Here is a 19,165-nt window from a genome sequence, read left to right as displayed (position 1 = left end):
GGGCAGGAGGCTGAGTGCTGTTTGCAGACCCCCGAGGAGGCTATGCTAGGGGAAGGGGTCCTGTCAAGAGATGAGAATAGGACCAACGTGTGGCTGCTCTTGGGAAGTAGATTTCCAAGTATCTCAGAGACACTATGGGTTCAGTTCCAGGCCACTGCAATAAATCAAACAGCCCAACAAAGCAAGTCACACTAATTATTTGGTTTCCCAATGCATACAAAGTTACATTTATACTCTGACTCATTGGAAAAGACTTTGATGCTGGGAGGGACGACAGAGGATGAGATGGCTGGATGGCATCACTGACTCAATGGATGTGAATCTGAGTGAACTCCGGGAGTTGGTGATGGACAGGGAGGCCTGGCGTGCTGTGATTCATGGGGTCCCAAAGAGTCGGACACGACTGAGCAACTGAACTGAACTGAAGGTCTATTAAGTGTGCAGTAGCATTATATCTTAAAAAAAAAAAACTATGTACAACTTTAAAAAAAATGCTGCTGTAGAAATGGCACTGACAGACTTGCTTAATGCAGGGTTACCACAAAACTTCAATTCGTGAAAAACGCAGTGTCTGTGGAGCTGGATAAAGCCAAGTGAGTGCAGTAAAGGGCAGTACGCCTGTAACAAGAACCAGCTCTCGGACCTGGCCCCACCCAGTCAGAACTGCAGCCCCTGAAGTCTCTACAAGAGGCTTGTTTCTGGACAGGAAGCTCGTTCTGTGGGGACTTCCAACAAAAACTCTGGAATCACCCAGACTTAGGTTTGAAGCCCGATGGTGCCACTGACGACCTGTGTGGCCCTGGGGAAGCAACTCAATGTCACCTCTGGACAACAGATCTACTAAATCCTGCTAGCTGGGGTCTGAGGATGCCATCAGGTAAAAAAAAAAAATGCTCAGTGCTTTGCCTGGTCCCTGGCACGTAGTGAACACTCAGTAAACAGCAGCAGAATTTAGACAGGAAGGGGAAGACGGGAGGGAAGCACGAGCGGCAGGCAGCAGGACTTTCCTTTCATCTGCCAGGTGAGCCCCTCAGGAGGACAGTGGGGACCCCACATCTTACGTGGGCAGGGGTTTTGAGGCTGCCGGCGGGCACCTGGGGTTGGTGGATAGAGTGGACATAGGCTGGGGGTGGCGGAAGTGGGGAAGCTTTTGTCTCTGTCAGTTAATTAAATCTGAAATGCTAACAAGCTTCCAAAACAAAAGCCAACTCAAGTACTCTTTGGATGGCATATAATAAAATGGTTCTATCTGAAATTGCAAACAGCTTTGTTGCTGCAAACAAAGGCTTGGTTCTTTGTGCCTCTCTGGAGCAGAGGCCCAGAAGTACAAGGGTGAAAAGGGTCAATGAAACTCTGAGGGTGCAGTGCCTTCCTCCCTCGAGCCCATGGTGAGAACTAAAAGAACAGAAGGAGAGGCCGTGGGAGGTGGGACCAGAGGTTCCAAGTGCCTGAGACTAAAGCACCAACATGGAGTGAGGCGGGGACAGACTTGGGAGAGCCTCTTGCTCCACGCTCCCACTTCACAGATGAAGAAACTGAGGTCTAGAGAGGAAAAGGCAGAACCAGGATTGGCGTGCATGTCTTTAACCCTCTGTTTTGGTTCTCACTCATTGAGCCAGCAAGGGATGTTTTGCAGGGCCGTTTGTGGGTGTCTGATAGTCTGGGGCCTCCCTCCCTGGAAGCAGGAGGGTGGATCCTGGTAAGTGCCCTCAGAGGTCTTAGAAAGTCCAGGGGATAGGGGGAGAGCAAGGTCGACCCAAGATCCTGCCTCTCCCGTCCAGGGACAGATATGCTGACAAACCCCAGCCCAGCAGAGGCTGCTGCCTTCAGATAGCCCTCAGCAACCAAGGAGGCTCACAACACTGGCCAAGTGGCAGGGGCGCCTGGGTAGCAGTTCTGGCTCTGTTAACTAGTCACAGTGGGCTCTGTGACCCTGGGTATCTCATGGCCTCTGTGGGCCTCAGAGGCCTACTGTAAATTCAGAGTGTGCCTAGAGGTCTCTAAGGGTCCTTCTAGCACTAAAGATCCACTGCTACCTTAAAAAAAAAAAAAAGCAAACGAATCTGAGCCTTTGCTGTAGTTTTGTTCTAGGGCTTCCCTTTGTTCTTGGGATAAGGACCCAGATCCCCGCCATGGCCATCAATAATGGCCCAGCTTGCTCCTGTGTGTCTCCCCATCTCCACCTACACCACTTCCTCCTGGTTTTCTGTGTTCCAGTTTCTGTCCGATTCTCTGCTGGAACCAATCTGGGAAGTAGAAAACTCTGAAAATGAGTGCGTCCACTCGAAAAAAAAACGCCTTACACAGTCCCAGGAAACACACGAGCCAAAGTTCCCTCCTGCGTTACCTGTGGTGGGGTGGGAGGAGGGGGGCATCTACATGCCCATCACTTGGGGGAGCTGGTAGGCCATGTGCAGGTCCAGAGACACACGGGGGAATACACTGCAAGCCTCGGGAGCAAAGGGTCAGAGGACAGATGGCACGGTGGAAGGATCTCAGAAACGGGGCTGCTGACGAGAAGAATGAGATTGAATGCAGCAGACACAAGTTTAAAATACACACACATGCACAAAACATTGCCCCCTGTTCTATAAGAGCACATAGAAACAAACGAACAAAATGCACACGATACGTTAGGGCACGTTAACGACGCGGAGAAGGGACAGGGCGGTGGGAGGCAAAAGAGAAACACGTGAGTGAAGCCAGAGAGGGGCCTTGTGAGGATCTCTGAAGATAACCAGGCCGCACACAGGGGAGTGTGCCTGACAGTACCTAAAGCTACCAACCATCATCACCCTTTCCTCTCCGAGGTCTAGACAAAACCAGCTGAGCTGGAAGTGGGGCCGAGGGCCAGCGTGGGAAGAACGAACGAAAGCAGAGGACGCCTCAAGCTGGCTGCGTCCTGGGACTGGGAGAGCTGCAGAGAGAGGACTCCGCCACGAGGCACAGACTTAGTGAAGCAGAGCTGACTGCCTAGGACCCCCGAGTTTCTCTTTGTCTGAACTGGTTCACCAACATGCTGTAAGTAATTTCATTGGCTTTCTGGAGGGAGATTCTGTCTCCATAGATGCCCCTGCAGGATTAACTCCTGTTAAGATCCTTGGGGTTGGGGCTTTCCTGGAAGTCCAGTAGTAAGGAATCAGCCTGCCAATGCAGGAGACATGGGTTTGATCCCTGGTTCAGGAAGATCCCATGTGCCACAGAGCAACTAAGCCTGTGCACCACAACTACTGAGCCTGCGCTCTAGAGCCTGGGAGCTGCACCTACTGAGCCCACGTACCACAGCTGCTGAAGCCCGAGGGCCCTAGAGCCTCTGTACCACTACAGGAGAAGCCCCTGCAATGAAGCCACAGCTAGAGAGCAGCTGCCACTTGCTGCAACTAGAGAAAAGACCACACAGCAACGAAGACCCAGCACAGCTAAAAAAGAAGAAAATCCCTGGGGTTGGGTCAGCCCGGACTGCCAGGCTGAGCAGGGGCCCGCACTCCCTCCCTCTGGCCATCCCACTCCCCAGGAGATGAGAGGTCCACTGGGCCCAGGATATGTGCACATGCCCCTCTTTTCAGGCCATGCTCTGGTGGTGAGGACTCCAGGACCCTCTGTCCAAATGGCCTGAAGCCTTCAGGAAGGCGGGAACACCCTTCTGAGGGGAGACATGGCCTTCCACAAGGGTATCTATAGGTCTGAAGGGTGACCGAGGGTCAACTAGCAGGGTGGAGTGTGGCCCATGCTTGCACGCACAGACTGACGTGCCCCTATGCATGCACACAAGAGCCGTCACCGTGCAGAACTGGGCAGGGGGTGGCGCCCCACCTGCAGTCTGACCTTGGTCCCTGCCAACGTCAGGAACAGGCCTGCCCATGCAGCTGCCTGCTGGAGGTGCTGTGAACAACACACGGTGACATCATGCCATCATCAGCATCTACTGTTGTCTTTTTTAAAAAATAATTTTATCTTTGTTTATTTTTCGCTGCGCTGGGTTTCTGTTGCCGCGTGGGCTTTTCTCTAGCTGTGTTAGGAAGGGACTACCCTCCAGTGGCGGTGTGTGGGCTTCTTACTGCAGCGGCTTCTCTTGTTGTGGAGCACGGGACCCAGGGTGCTTGGACTCAGTAGCTGCAGCTCCCCAGGTCTAGAACGCAGGCTTAATGGTTGTGGAGTATGGGCTTAGCTGCTCTGCGGCATGAGCGCTCCTCTGGGATCAGGGATCGAACCTGTGTCTCCTGCGTGGGCAGGCGGATCCTTTACCACTGAGGCACCAGGGAAGCCAAGGAAGCCCCTGCTGTCATCCTATTCACCTCCTTCCTCTGCCCCACACCCCTGAGGAAGCTGCTGGTCCCAGGCCAGGCCTGCACTCGTGCTGTTCGGCAGGAGCCGAGGCCCCAGCATCAGCAGGCTTGCCTTGTTCCTCGCAAATGTGAACACCTACACACAGAAGGGGGGTTGGGGAGTGTGAGTTTGCATGTATAAATGTGTTTGGGTGACTGTGAGCAAGTAAATGAGCAAGGAAGTGAGCAGGCAAAGGGGACGTACAAGAGGAGGGTGAGCATGTGGAAAAGAATGTGTGCACGCTGGAAAAAAAACCTATGTGTGCATGTGCACAAAGGGGAGTGTGTGCACGCCCTTGTCCACCACAGCACATAGGAACTGCATGCAGTGAGGGCTGGGGACAGGGTGGAGAAGCAGCGGGAAGGAACAAGCCTGCTTATCTGCACGTGCAGGAGAAGGGGGCGTGGCTTCAGGAAAGAAAGAGCCCTAAAGAGGAAACAGTGAAAAGCAAGTGTGTCCGCCTCTAAGCTCATCTCTAGTGGAAAGGGCTGGATGACAGAGCGGTGGAGCTGAGAGGTCCTGGGTGTGCAAGAGGAAGAAAACTCGCAGGTGTGGGGGCTGCGTGTGCCCAGGGGACTGAGTGTGGGTATGACGTGCACGTGAATACATGAGCATGAGGCTGTGACAAGTGAGCAAACACGAGCACGTGTGCGCCTGCGTGGAACGCCTCCGGGCATGCGAGCGAGTGTGCCTGTCCCGGGGGCAGCTGTGGGCTGCCTGCAGGTGTTGGCGATGCCTGATGATGTTTTCACCCAGAAATCTCAGTCTGGGAGGACTGGATGACCTGCTTGGCGCCAGCTCAGGATGACCGCGGCCCCAGGAATGTTGGCCGTGTTGCCCCTGCCTGGCAGTGTGTGTAGGAATGAGTGAGTCACCCAGGCATGGCTGGTCCTCACTCTGCCTTGCCTCTTAGTCTTGCCCAGTGGGGAAGACAGCTGGGAGGGGGAGAGATTACTCAAGGGCTGTATTTTTACACCATCGTTATGCAACTGCTTGCCATGCCCGTGGGCTCATTCTAAAGGCCCAACGTCCCAAGTCTCTGGGCCTGTATATCTCCATCTCCTTTTAGGTCCAAGTGGAGGCTTAGGGCAGTGGTTCTGGCTGATGAAAACTGTGGAAGTCTACTCCTTATCAGGTTTCAGGGCTACCCTATTCATAATGCCAAGGCCCATCCCACCCCCTCTCCCGAGTCCCAGTCCTTTCCAACCCCTCCTTTCTTGGCTTTAAATTCTCCATAGCACTATCACCATCTGCCCTACTATATATTCTCCTTATTTATTGTCTATCTTTTCCTTAATAGCAATGCCTATGTAATTTTTTTTAAACATTTATTTGGTTGCGCCAGGTCTTAGCTGCAACACAAAGGGTCTTCAATTCTTACTGCAGCACGTGCAATCTTTTTTAGTTTCAGCATGTGGGACATAGTTCCCTGACCGGGGATCGAACCTGGACCCCTGCATTGAGAGCCTGGACTCTTAGCCACTGGATCACCAGGGAAGTCCCACAGATGTTTATGCAATACTCGCTACATTCCAGGCACTGCTTCGAGCTCCATTCATTCATTTCATCCTCCAACAGTTCCACGTGGGAGTGAATGTTATTCTTGCTGTTTTTGTGAACGGAAGGTACTAAGAGGCTAAGGAGCCTGCCCATAATCACCCCAGTGGTGGAGCCACGTTTGGGTTCAGAATGCCTGCTCTTAGCTAGTTCACGATCCTGTCCTGTGAGGGGGGGAATTTTCTCAGGTCGGCTCACTGTTGAATCTCTAGGACTTACAGAGTGCCTGGCACATGGAGGTGGTCAGTGAACGGTGAGTAAACAGATGAAGACATGAGTGAATAAATGCTGCCACGGAGGACGGAAGAGAGAGGCAGTTGCCCTCGAAGAGCTCATGGCCCCATGGAGGAAACAGACAAAAAGTTATTTCAGTATCAATCAAGATGTCTAGAGGGGCCCATAACTTGCCTGGGCCCTGGCAGGCAGGCTTCCCAGAGGAAGAGCACAGATGGAGACAGGCATAGTGACATCACCCAACTCCTCCTAACACCTCCCTGGAGACACACGCACCTTAGTTATTTCTGCCTCCGTCCACAAGGTACCAGGAGAAGATGATGGGGCAGTGGCTCCTGGGCTCCGGGAAGAAACTGCCTGGAATGAAGCCTCCCTCTACCACACATGAGCTAGACAAACCTGGACAGACTCTCTAACTTCTCTGGACCCTGGTCCTTTCTTCTATGAGAAAAGTGAAAGCGTTAGTAGCTCAGTTGTGTCTGACTCTTTGCGACCCCATGGACTGTAGCCCACCAAGCTTCTCTGTCCATGAAATTGTCCAGCCAATGATAATGGAGTGGGTAGCCATTCCCTTTCCCAGGGGATCTTTTGGATCCAGGGATCGAACCCAGGTATCCTGCATTGCAGGCGGATTCTTTATCATCTTAGCCACCAGGAAAGTCCCTTTCTTCTATGAGATGGGGGATAGCAAATAATATCTGATTTCTTAGGGCAATCATTGTATTTCCTAGGGAAATAATACCTAATTTCCCAGGGCAATCATTGTTTCCTAGGGAAACAATGGAAACAGTAACAGACTTTATTATTTGGGGCTCCAAAATCACTGCGGGTGGTGACTGCAGCCATGAAATTAAAAGACGCTTGCTCTTTGGAAGAAAAGCTATGACTAACCTAGACAGCATATTAAAAAGCAGAGACATTACCTTGCCTACAGGGTCTGTCTAGTCAAAGCTATGGTTTTTCCAGTGGTCATGTATGGATGTGAGAGTTGGACTGTAAAGAAAGCTGAGTGCCGAAGAACTGATGCTTTTGAACTGTGGTGTGGAAGACTCTCGACAGTCCCTTGGACTGCAAGGAGACCAAACCAGTCAATCCTCAAGGAGATCAGTCATTGGAAGGACTGATGCTGAAGCTCCAACACTTGGGCCACCTGACGTGAAGAACTGACTCATTTGAAAAGACCCTGATGCTGGGAGAGATTGAGGGCAGGAGGAGGAGGGGACGACAGAGGATGAGATGGCTGGATGGCATCACTGACTTGATGGACATGAGTTTGAGCAAGCTTCGGGAGTTGGTGATGGACAAGGAAGCCTGGCATGCTGCAGTCCATGGGGTCACAGAGAGTCGAAAATGACTGAGCCACTTAACTGAACTGAACTTCCTAGGGCAGCAGAGAGGATTGAGTAAGACATGTTACGATATTATGATTCATAAGAAATTTATAATTGGTCATTCAGATGACCAAAATATATATTTCTCAAATATACTTGGGCTTTATCCACAGTTTCTAACTCATATCTTCCAAAACCTTTGGAATTTCTTGAGCTAGAAGAGCAATGGGATAATATTTGGTCACATCTCTAGTTCCTGAAAATGCTTCAGGGAAGGTGCCTTGTGGATCCCACCCAAGGGTAGGGGCTGGTAGCCAGGAGAACCATGTGATTAGAGCACGGGAACTTTCCAGTCCCAGGCCCGACCTCGAGAGACAGAGGCCGGGGATGGAGTCAGTCACCAATGGCCAATGATTTAATCAATCGTGTTTATGTAACACAGCCTCGGGAAACATCCAGACGGACAGGACTTGGAGAGCTTCCGGGCCAGTGACTACATGGATGTGAGGAGAGTGGTGCTGGGAGAGGATGGGGCCTCCGAGCAGGGAAACCGACACCCTTCCCGACGCATCGTCTTCGGTCTGGGCGGTCATCTTCTGCATCATTTAATATCCTCTTATAATAAACTGGGGATCTGAAAATGTTTCTGAGTGCTGAGAGCCATTCTAGCAAACCTGAGGGCAGTGTGCTGTGGGAACCTCTGATATATAGCCAATCATAGGTCAGAAGTACAGGTGACCTTCAGGACTTGTGACTGAATCCTGAGTTGGAGGGGGTTGTTGGAACCTCCAAATGGTAGCGGGTCACCCAAAAGCACAGGTAACAACCTGGGCTTGTGACTGGCATCTGAAGTGGAGGGTGGACTTGTGGGTTCGAGCCCTTTATCTGTGGAATCTGATGCTCTCTCCCAGTAGACAGTGTTAGGAATGAGCTGACTACTCACATACCCTGCTGGTGTCCCTGCCCCTTGGCATACAGGTAAAAGCATTTAGTACAGTGCCTGGCACCAGGAGGGCAATGTGCTGGCCCTGTGGAGGTGATCACTACTCCCCTTCCATTCTCTGCTGGTTGCTGGCTTTTGGAGAGGACTGGGAAAGAGGGTTGGAACACATCACGCCTATTACTGCAGCCTCTCTGCAGTGGCTTCATGCTATTTTCCAGAAGCAGCTCAAAGCAGGGCAACGACTATGTTTGTTATTCCTAGCACAGTCCACTATATTCCTAGCGTACCATCTGACACACAGTAGGTGCTCAACAAGTATTTGTGGAATGACTGCTCATGTGATTACATTTATTTCATTCTGGTGAGGATTAATGTACATATTGTTGTCTCCATTCACAAACAAAGGACTAGAGGACCAGCAAGGTTAAGTGACTTGTCCATAAACACACAGCTTGTATACACAACAGCCGGATTCTAAGGCCAGAGCTGGTGTTCTTTCCTCCACACTATGCTACTCTGGATTCCTATACACTATGTCCTATTTTCTGTAGATTTTTTTCTAGCCAGTGGGGCCATCCCTGTTTGTAGAATCATCTCTGAATTCTATGACTCATATCTGAATCACAGAACTGTTTAATAGTTGAAAGGACTGTGATGTCATCTCGACCTCCCACCCTTTGCGGAAATTTCCAGTGTCTATCCAGACAATACTTGAATGCCTCGAGTGACGGAACACTCATTTTGTCTTGAATTATCAAGTTCCGGGACCAGATTTCTTTTAGAGTCAAAAATAAAGTTCTGTATCCTGTGGGCCAACAAGGTCTCTTTTTAAAATTTCTATGTATTGGATTTACGCCCTCTTTCTGAGACATACAGAATGGATATGCTGTCCCCTTCACAAGACAGCCTTTCAGATGTTTGTAGACAGCCCCCATAGCCCTTTGGAGAATTCTTCCCCTCAAGATAGCTGTTTTGGGTTCCCACAAGGACTCTGGTGCAATGGCATCCATCCTAGCCTATGTTAACAGGCCATCCAAAGTGTTTTGAGCAATGGCACCCCCTACTGGACAAGGTATGAATTACGTCAAAGGGCCAAACACTCATCAGGAGCCTGGAGGAGCTTCATCAGTTGCTGGGGCCCTGGCTCCTGGTGTGGATAAAACAACTGCTTAAACAGTCATCGCTATTCTGTCAGCATTGAAACATGTATATTATCATATATGAAACAGATCACAAGTCCAGGTTCGATGCATGAGACAGGGCTGGTGCACTGGGATGACCCAGAGGGATGGAATGGGAGGGAGGTGGGAGTGGGGTTCAGGATGGGGAACACAGGTAAACCCATGGCTGATTCATATCAATGTATGGCAAAAACCACTACAATATTTTAAAGTAATTAGCCTCCAACTAAAAAAAAACAAACAAACCAGTCATCGCTTTAGAGTCACACCTAGTTATTTTCTGTGTCTTTGTTAAAGAGGATCGCTGAAGACTCGATACTGTTTCCTTGCCAATCATGAGGTTTCTGACAAGCTACAGGTCTGAGCTGAGTGCTGAAGAACTGATGCTTCTGAACTGGGGTGTTGGAGAAGACTCCTGAGAGTCCCTTGGACTGCAAGGAGATCCAACCAGTCCATCCTAAAGGAGATCAGTCCTGAGTGTTCATTGGAAGGACTGATGCTAAAGCTGAAACTCCACTACTTTGGCCACCTGATACAAAGAACCGACTCACTGGGAAAGACCCTGATGCTGGGAAAGATTGAAGGCGGGAGGAGAAGTGGATGACAGGGGATGAGATGGCTGGATGACTTGATGCACATGAGTTTGAGTGAACTCCGGGAGTTGGTGATGGACAGGGAGGCCTGGTGTGCTGCAGTCCATGGGGTCGAAGAGTTGGACACGACTGAGCTGAACTGAACAGGTCTGATACTTCAAAATTAGAATTCAAAAGCTGTTGATTTTCCCTTAACAAAGAGGTCTGGCAAGGGAGGGGCTTCCCTGGTGACTCAGGTGGTAAGTAATTCACCTGCAATGCAGGAAACCTGGGATGGATCTGTGGTCGGGAAGGTCTGCTGAAGGAGAAATGGCAATCCACTCCACTACTCTTGCCTGGAAAAATCCCATGGGCAGAGGAGCCTGGTGGGCTAGCCCATGGGGTTGCAAAGAGTCGAACATGACTGAGTAATTAACACTAACACTTTTGGAAAAGGAGCTATGAAAATGTATGCGGTGTGATAGGATTAGGGTGATTTTTCTTTTCTTTTTTTAACTTGTCTTTATTTTCTAGTATTTCTACAATGGATATTTGTTATTAGGACAGAAAAATCAATAAAAACTTTCATAAAAGGTAAAAGCACACAAAAAACTCCCCCCACCTTCCTTCCTTCCTTCCAAGGCGGTTTATCATGACTTGGGTATCTGGTCTCTAACTGGGATGGGCTGCCACCTCGTGGGCCGGAGTGCCTTGGTAATATCTCTGCGGTGACAGTAATGGTCTCGGTTCACACTCCGCGCAAGAGCAGTCAATGGGACTCAGGCAGCATAACTGGACATTCACAGCCAGGCTTCCCCACAGCCCTGTCAAGGAGTTTCTCCACATCGTCCCCCCTACCCTTGATTCATGCCGCGGTGAGGCTGTGTTTCCTCATCTTACCTTTCGAAGTCTGCCCAGTACACCACTAGCCAGCGGTCATGTCCCAGTCAAGTCTGGACTCTCTAGCTCTCCCCCCGTCTCTCCACCCTCCCCACACACCTTCAGCTGCCTGCTCGTCCCTCCAGCTGAGCCTAGAGCAGCTCCAAACGGTATCAGAGAGACATCAGGGATGCGCAAAACAAATCTTCACTGAAATCAAGACCTACGGACCAGCCGGGTCACTCTTCTCGAGCTGATTCACAGCCACCCAGGTTCTCCTCCAGCCCCAGGGTCCTTGGGGGCTCTCTGCCTCCATTCAGAGCTCTGGGAGCACCTGGGTGCTGGGAAGACTCACCGGGCAGCCTCTCGCTGCAGCACATGTCCAGGGCCCCTCCCTCGGAGTCATCAGCAGTGTGGTTCTCTCTCTCACTCCTGCAGCAGGATGAAAAATGGGAGGTGAGGCTGTTGATGAGTGGGGATCAAGACAAAACACTGAGCAAAGAGAAAAAGCCTTCCTTTCTTGGACCGGGTCCTTTGGAATAACCCTGTCCCATTTAAGGGGATCTGAGGAAAAGACCAACCCACGGAGGGGTCAAGCTGGAGAGGCAGGGGCAGAGTTTTGCAGGTGTCTTCCACGTGGAATAACACCATATCTCCACCATAGAAGGAGGGCTTACTTCATGCAAAGCACTTGACAAACTTTATCACACTGAGTCTTCATCAGGACCCCATGAATTAGGGATCATTCCACTTGGCTCAGAGAAATTAAGTAACCTGCCTCAGGTCACACAGCACCTTCGGGTAGAGCGGGGTATGAAATTATAGTCTAGGACTCCAGGCTCACATTTGCACTGCGGTGCCATTCTGCCTCCGAGTTTCTGTGGGTTTGAACCATGGGTGGTCAAGAGGGATCTGGGTGATGTCCAGTCTGTGTCCAGCACCCCCCCCCCAAGTCTTGCACATTTCCTGTGGCTCAGGCAGTACAAAGTGGTATGCAAAACTCTTCTCTAGAAACAGCTAGAAAAAGTAGCTCTCAATGTATTTGCATATTCTAAATGTTCTATTTCCTTCTGAAATCAGAAAACCTTCTTTATCAGGGTTCCTTTCAGGACTAGGCTGGGGTCTAGAGTTTCTCCTTTACCCAATAAGCTAGAAAAAGTTTGCTGGAGATTAGCCAGACCCCAGGGAGTTTCTGTGGACTTCCCTGGTGACTCAGACGGTAAAGAAGATGCTGTCTGGGTATCTTCTGGGTTAGGAAGATGCCCCAGAGAAGGGAATGGCGACCCACTCTAGTATTCTTGCCTAGAGAATCCCATGGACAGAGTTACCTGGTGGGCTACAGTTCGCGGAGTCGCAGAGAGCTGGACACAACTTTCCCTTTTCACTTTCATTTTCCAGGGAGTTTGAGTCATCTGACATATCCTGAGGTGACTGCTCTGCTCTCAGGGCTTCCCCTGCTTTGGGAAGAGCCTGCTGCGCAGCGTGGGCTCCAGGGTCTCTGCCTGCCCTTTGTGTTCGACTCCCAGCAGTAGCTGACTGATTCTCGGCTGGACAAGCCCACCAGCCTGGGACAATCAGAACCTCTCCCCTGCACTTTTCAAATGTATTCTGGGGGCTGGACCATGGTAGCCACAGTGCCCTGGAGAGAAGGTCCAGAAACATCTGCTGCTGAGGGCCTTGGAACTGCTTCATTCCGGCCCATCGTGAACCTTTGTTGAGCAACATGCCTGTTAAGACCATCAGATGCCCCAGGATCCTTCCAATTGCTGTTCAGTCACTCAGTCGTGTCTGACTCTTTGAGACCCCATGGACTGCAGCACGCCAGGCTTTCCTGTCCTTTACCACCTCCCAGAGCTTGCTCAAACTTATGATCTTTGAGTTGGTGATGCCATCCAACCAACTCATCCTCTGCTGCCCCCTTCTCCTCCTGCCTTCTATCTTCCCAGCATCAGGGTCTTTTCCAATGAGTCAGCTCTTCTCAACAGGTGGCCAAAAGTATTGGAGCTTCAGCTTTAGAATCAGTCCTTCCAATGAATATTCAGGGTTGATTTCCTTTAGGATTGACTGGTTGGATCTCCTAGCAGTCCAAGGGACTCTCAAGAATCTTCTCTAGCACCACAATTTGAAAGCATCAATTCAGCCCTCGGCCTTCTATATGGTTCAGCTCTCACATCCATACATGACCACTGGAAAAACCATAGCTTTGACTAGATGGACCTTTGTTGGCAAAGTAATGTCTCTGCTTTTTAATATGCTGTTTAGGTTTGTCATAGCTATTCTTCTAAGGAGCGTGTTTTAATTTCATGGCTGCAGTTAACTGTCTATGGTGATTTTGATCCTTCCAATAAATTCCAAAATTTTAGCTTAAGATGGTGGTATTTGATTTCTGAAACTGGCAGCCAGAAGAAACTTTAATCGACCCTTGCTAGCATAGCACTGCCAAGAAGTTCAAGAGGTCAGCTGCCTCTCCACCCACTAGCCCTGCAATCCTGCCTCTTGGACTGGTCCTGAGGCCGACTCCAGGCCCAACTGCAACCCTGAATCAGTGAAGGGCACAGAGGTCGGAGTAAGGATGCCCCTTTTGATTCTGACATCTTCTGCTCTCAACTGGCAACTGTTTTACTCTCTCCTCACTCCAGTTGGCATGATCTCTGAGAATCCCAAACCCCAGGGCCTGGCTCTCCTGCAGAGACAAGTGCTATCTTCAGGGCCCCTTAAATGTCTCTGGAGTCTCTCCACTTTTCCCCCCTCTCTGCCACCTACATCTTGGTCCAGGGCAGCATCTCTTGCCTAGATTCCTGAGGCTGTCTTTTAACTGGTCTCTGGCATCCACTCAGGCTGGCCTCCGAAACCTTCTCCGTATGGTTCTAATATATATGGCTTCGTAGGTTGTGCAGCTTACAACCTGCACAACTGGATAGGGGAGGCCTGAGCTAGAATCAGCTCTTTCACACTTACCATATAACTTGCTTCTTTTAAAAAATACTTGAATGGCATCCTATTACACTCAAAACAGAGACTATAATCCTTAGATGTGGTTTGCCAGATCTTGAACGTTCTGTCCTCCATTCATCCCTCCAGCCTTATTTCATGGCCCTTTCCTGTTTAACCTCTGCACCCTAGCTACATCAGGGCAGGCTTTTTTCTGCACAGTGCCTTTGCACATGCTTTTCTCCCTGCCTGGAGGGCTCCCAACCCCCCGCCCCCCCAAGGTCTAATTCCCATTAGCTTTTACTCATAGCCTTTGATAAAGTTTGAAATTTCATTTTACCTTATGCCATTATTTGACTAACACTGGATTATAAATGACATGAGGGCAGGGACCACCATTTGGGTTTCATTTATCACTGTAGCTTCAGAGTCTTGCTTGGTGCCTGCTTCATAGAAGGTGTTCAATACATAAACAAACACTCAGTGAATAAGTGAACGTTGCCCTGACCTTCTTAAAAAAAACCTCAGGCCCCTCAAACATGGCCATTATCTGAGCTGCCTTTGTGAAGGCAGATCTTCGTGAAGGTACTTGGAACCCTTCTCCCCTGCTGCAGTCCACAGCAGACCAGTAACACGGAGCTGGAAGCCCTTTCATTTAGCAGAGGAGGAAACGGAGGCACAGAAGGGAGGTCTGCCTGGTCCCAGGTTATATGCCGAGCGGGTAGCCAGCAGATGGGGATGGAGAACACCTACCCTCTACCTCCTGATCCAGAGCTTTTGCTTTCTTTACCTTGAAGAGAGCCCTGGCTGGAGGGTAGCCCCAAAGGTCTGACCCTTGGCTCAGTGCAAAAAGGTAACCCAGGTATATCCAGATACCTCTGCAATAGGACCCACGAGTGACTCACAGCTGCTTTCACACCTCAAGCCTCCCAGGCCCCAAGTCGTGTTCAGAATAGCTCAGCCCTGCATGTGTGCAGCGGACTCTATAAATAAGCTTCCTAGAAAATGACTAATTTCATCATCAGGAAAGCAGAAAGAGTAGCACCTCTCATCTGGAGAGGACAATGAAGCAAGAGCCTGCTCTGGGCCCTGCAGTCGAAGGACTCCAGGCAACCTCGCCAAAACCTGCATGTCGAGGCTGTTCAGGGGAGGGTTTGGATTAGATTTCCAAAGGGAAGAGCTGGTGCATTCAGGCTGACTCGAGAAGCCCAGTCTCTGGGCACTGTCCTCCTTCCTCCCAGCCATGAGAAGAAATAGCTGCTTGCTGTGGATTACTGCAGGCTCCTTCTCTCCCCTTATCCGGCTGGGGACACAGGAGGAGAAAACTGGCCTGTGACCACAGGCAGCCACTTGCTGGACTGGCCCCTCACTGCTACTCTTAGAAACCAGAGAACCCCCAAGAAAAAGGGACTAGGCGATCACCCGGCCTGTCCCTCCCTCACCGATGGAGAATGTCTGGGAGGGGAAAGAACCTTTCCAAAGCCACTGCCCCAGTCACCAAGCGCTCACCGAGCAGCTTCGGGGAGCAGGGCAGCAGAACTAGGAACACGCCAGGCCCTCCCCCCCGCAACCCCCAGTCTTCTGGGGAGACACACCGGCAAACACGATTGCTCCCACACCAGCTTTAACAGGCTGTATGCCCATGATACCTTGGGGAGCTCAGCTTGTGGTGAGGGGGTGGAGGGGGTGGCAAGGGGAAGATAGGAGCCGGTTCTTAAAGGGTGTTTCCAGGTGGATGAGGGGTCACAAGGAAAAGAACTTCTTTCATGGTGCAAACAGAAACAGGAGAACATCCCAGAGGCTCAAGATGGAGAGAGTATTTGGCATTAACTGAAGTAGTTGGCCAACCGGCTGGGGAAGTGATGCAGGCCAGGACACAGCAGAGGGACCTGAGCAGAAATCCTGCCACCCAGGTGGGGCTTCCCTTGAACCAAGAGGTGCCATGGGCTCCCTCATCCCTGGGCTGAGGAGGTCTGTTGTAGGAAGTGTGATTAGTGGCATAGATTTGAGGAACAGACATTAGACCCAGTTGGTGGTTACCTGATTTGGTCCCAAACTACATTTGGGGTAAAATTCACATAACATAAAATTCACCATTTAAACCATTTTAAATCATAAGAAATGCTGGGCTGGAGGAAGCACAAGCTGGAATCAAGACTGCCGGGAGAAATATCAATAACTTCAGATATGCAGATGACACCACCCTTATGGCAGAAAGTGAAGAAGAACTGAAAATACTCTTGATGAAAGTGAAAGAGGAGAGTGAAAAAGTTGGCTTAAAGCTCAACATTTGGAAAACTAAGATCATGGCATCCGGTCCCATCACTTCATGGAAAATAGATGGGGAAACAGTGGCTGACTTTATTTTCTGGGCTCCAAGATTGCTGCAGATGGTGATTGCAGCCATGAAATTAAAAGATGCTTACTCCTTGGAAGGAAAGTTATGACCAACCTAGACAGCATATTAAAAAGCAGAGACATTGCTTTGCCAACAAAAGTCTGTCTAGTCAAGGCTATGGTTTTTCCAGTGGTCATGTATGGATGTCAGAGTTGGACTATAAAGAAAGCTGAGCACTGAAGAATTGATGCTTTTGAACTGTGGTGTTGGAGAAGACTCTTGAGAGTCCCTTGGACCGCAAGGAGATTCAACCAGTCCATCCTAAAGGATATCAGTCCTGGGTGTTCATTGGAAGGACTGATGTTGAAGCTGAAACTCCAATATTTTGGCCACCTGATGCGAACAGCTGACTCATTTGAAAAGACCCTGATGCTGGGAAAGATTGAGGGCAGGAGAAGGGCACAACAGAGGATGAGATGGTTGGATGGCATCACCGACTCAATGGACATGGGCTTGGGTAGACTCCAGGAGTTGGTAATGGACAGGGAGGCCTGGCATGCTATAGTTCATGAGATTGCAAAGAGTCGGACATGACTGAGCAACTGAACTGAACTGAAAACATACAGTTCCAGAGTACTTATTACATCCATAATGTTGTGACACCACCACCATCATCTAGCTCCAGAAGAGTTTCATTGCCCCCAAAAGAAAAGCCTGTACCCCTTAAGGAGTCCCTCCCATCCTCCCCTCCCTCAGCCTCTGGCAACCACTATCCTCTTCCTGTCTCACAGATTTGCCTGTTCTGTGTATTTTAACTAAATGGAATCTTACAATATTGTAGCCTTTTGCATCCGGATCCTTTCACTCAGCGTAACATGTTCTAGGTTCATCCCCGCTCTAGCATGTGTCAGTACTTAATTTCTTTCAATGGCTGGATAATATCCGACTCCATGGGCAAACTACATCTTACCCATCCATCGTCTGATGGACTTCTGGACTGCTTCCACCTTTTGGGTGTTGTGAATAGTGCTGCTATGATCCAAACTTACCTTTTAAACTCTGCTCCCCACTTGCTTATGACTTTGGGCAATCCTCTTTCACTCTGGACCCCTGAGGCTTCATCTATGAAATAAGGTGGTTTAGACCCTAGGCTCCTGGAACCTTAAATGCCATCAGTGTCATTCGTCCATTCATGTTTGAAGGTGCTGGTGCATCTGGCGGGCTGCTGGAGACTCAGCCTGGACCAGCCCACCTTGTCTTCCAGGAGCTGATGGGGGAGACAGACCAGGTGACACTGGGGACTGCGTGAAGAGTGCTAACAGAGGCCTGCCTGGGATGGACTGTGGGCACATCACCTCTGCCTGGAGGGTGGGACGGTGGATGCGTGGGTGCTCTTAGGAGACATCCTGGAGTGGGTGTCAGCTTTGCCCAGGATGCACGCAGAGAAATAGCTGACGGGTTTGGGGAGGGAGGCAGAGGAGTCTGCACTCTCCTCCCAGGTGGGTGAGGAGGAGCTGGGATGCTGAAGCCAGCTTCTCTGGGTGGGAGGCTGAGCCCCTAGGAACCTCCTGACCCAACCCCAGGCAGATATGCCCTCTACCTTGGGATTCCTGCTTCTGGGACTCCCAGGGCTCGCTAGAGCAGGGGTCTCCAACATTTGGGATCTAAAGCCTGATGATCTGAGGTGAAGCGGATGTAATAAAAGAATACGTAGAAATAAAGAATAAATAGAAATAAAGTGCACAATAAACGTAATGTGCTTGAATCATCCCAACAGCATCCCCGACCCCCATCCGTGGAGAAATTGTCTTCCATGAAACTGATCTCTGGTGCCAAGAAGGTTGGGGACAATGGCTCTAGGCTCTAGACACCCCAAAGTGTCCACACGGAGTCTCCACCACCTCCCAAAGCTTGAATCCCACTACACGGCTATGTCCTCAGGACCAAACCTGCCCACTCCGACTTCCAGGCCTCTGTTCATGCTGTTACCTTAGCCTGATGTTTCTTTTCCCCCTCCTGTCAAATTTTACTAATTCTCCCCATCGCCTCTTTCATGAAGCACCTCCTGATCTCCGGGGAAGAATCAAGCTCTCCCATCTCTGCTCCCGGCCCACACTGGCTCTTACTCCTCTCTGCCTCTGACTTTGTTCTGCTGCTATAGTTAGCTGTTTGTGCACCTGCCTCCCCGAGCACTGACTTGAGAGCACACTCACCCCATCAGCCACCCCTGCATCCCAGGTGTTCAGGGCCCAAGCCTGTTGATGTACATGTTAAAGGACAGATGGGGGGCAGTGGCAGGGTCTTCGGGGTAGTGGTTTTGAGGGTTCTGGGTGGGCAGAACCTGGCCGGGAGCTTCCCAACCTGGAGAAGACGGCCATGCCATGGCCAGAAAGGGACCCAGAATGCCACTAGGTTCTCATCAACACTGCAGTGAGCAGGGGCAGAGGACATGCTTGCTTCATGGAGAACCAGGCTGACCGCCTCCTGCAAATGAGCCACGTGCTTTAGAGCCGGCAGGTGGAGAGACCTCACCCTCCTTCCCAGGGCTGTAGCAGGGAAGCACATAGGTGCTCAGTCACCTCCTCGTCACTATCTGCAGCCAGGGCAGAAAGTTTTCTCTGGACAAAGCACATGAGACGTGAATGCAGGAGAGAGGCCGCCTTTAGGATACCCCTAAAGGGAAACCAAGGCAAGGGAGATTCAGTACATGCCTCAGGTCACAAAGGGTGTGAACAATTGTTTTCAGGCACTTAAAAATCCCGATTCCCTATCAGGAGTTGCCTCTCTCTTCCGCAGGTGCTCTGCCGGTCCCCTGCCACAGGGAGGGCCCAAGACCAGGGCTCAGTTACCTGTCATCCTGTGCCACACCCCGA

General features: G+C 50.5%; 1 protein-coding gene and 1 long non-coding RNA gene across 3 annotated transcripts in view; one reads left to right on the top strand and one right to left on the bottom strand.

Moving 5' to 3' along the window:
- PTPN5 (protein tyrosine phosphatase, non-receptor type 5) overlaps positions 1 to 19,165 on the bottom strand; it is a 58,492-nt gene that overhangs the window by 22,556 nt on the left and 16,771 nt on the right. For both annotated transcript variants that reach the window (XM_018043567.1, XM_018043568.1), the window contains exon 3: positions 11,379 to 11,455. In XM_018043567.1, the coding sequence (XP_017899056.1) occupies positions 11,379 to 11,403 (25 nt within the window). In that variant the 5' untranslated portion in view covers positions 11,404 to 11,455. The remainder of the gene's footprint in view (positions 1 to 11,378; positions 11,456 to 19,165) is intronic.
- Positions 639 to 8,041, top strand: LOC106503738. The gene is made up of 3 exons (XR_001297454.1): positions 639 to 877; positions 2,811 to 3,021; positions 7,891 to 8,041. It is a non-coding gene; the product is annotated as an uncharacterized LOC106503738 (long non-coding RNA).

Source organism: Capra hircus, chromosome 29 (assembly GCF_001704415.2).
Source record: "Capra hircus breed San Clemente chromosome 29, ASM170441v1, whole genome shotgun sequence".
Lineage (NCBI taxonomy): Eukaryota > Metazoa > Chordata > Mammalia > Artiodactyla > Bovidae > Capra > Capra hircus.
This window is presented reverse-complemented; position numbering and strand designations above follow the sequence as displayed.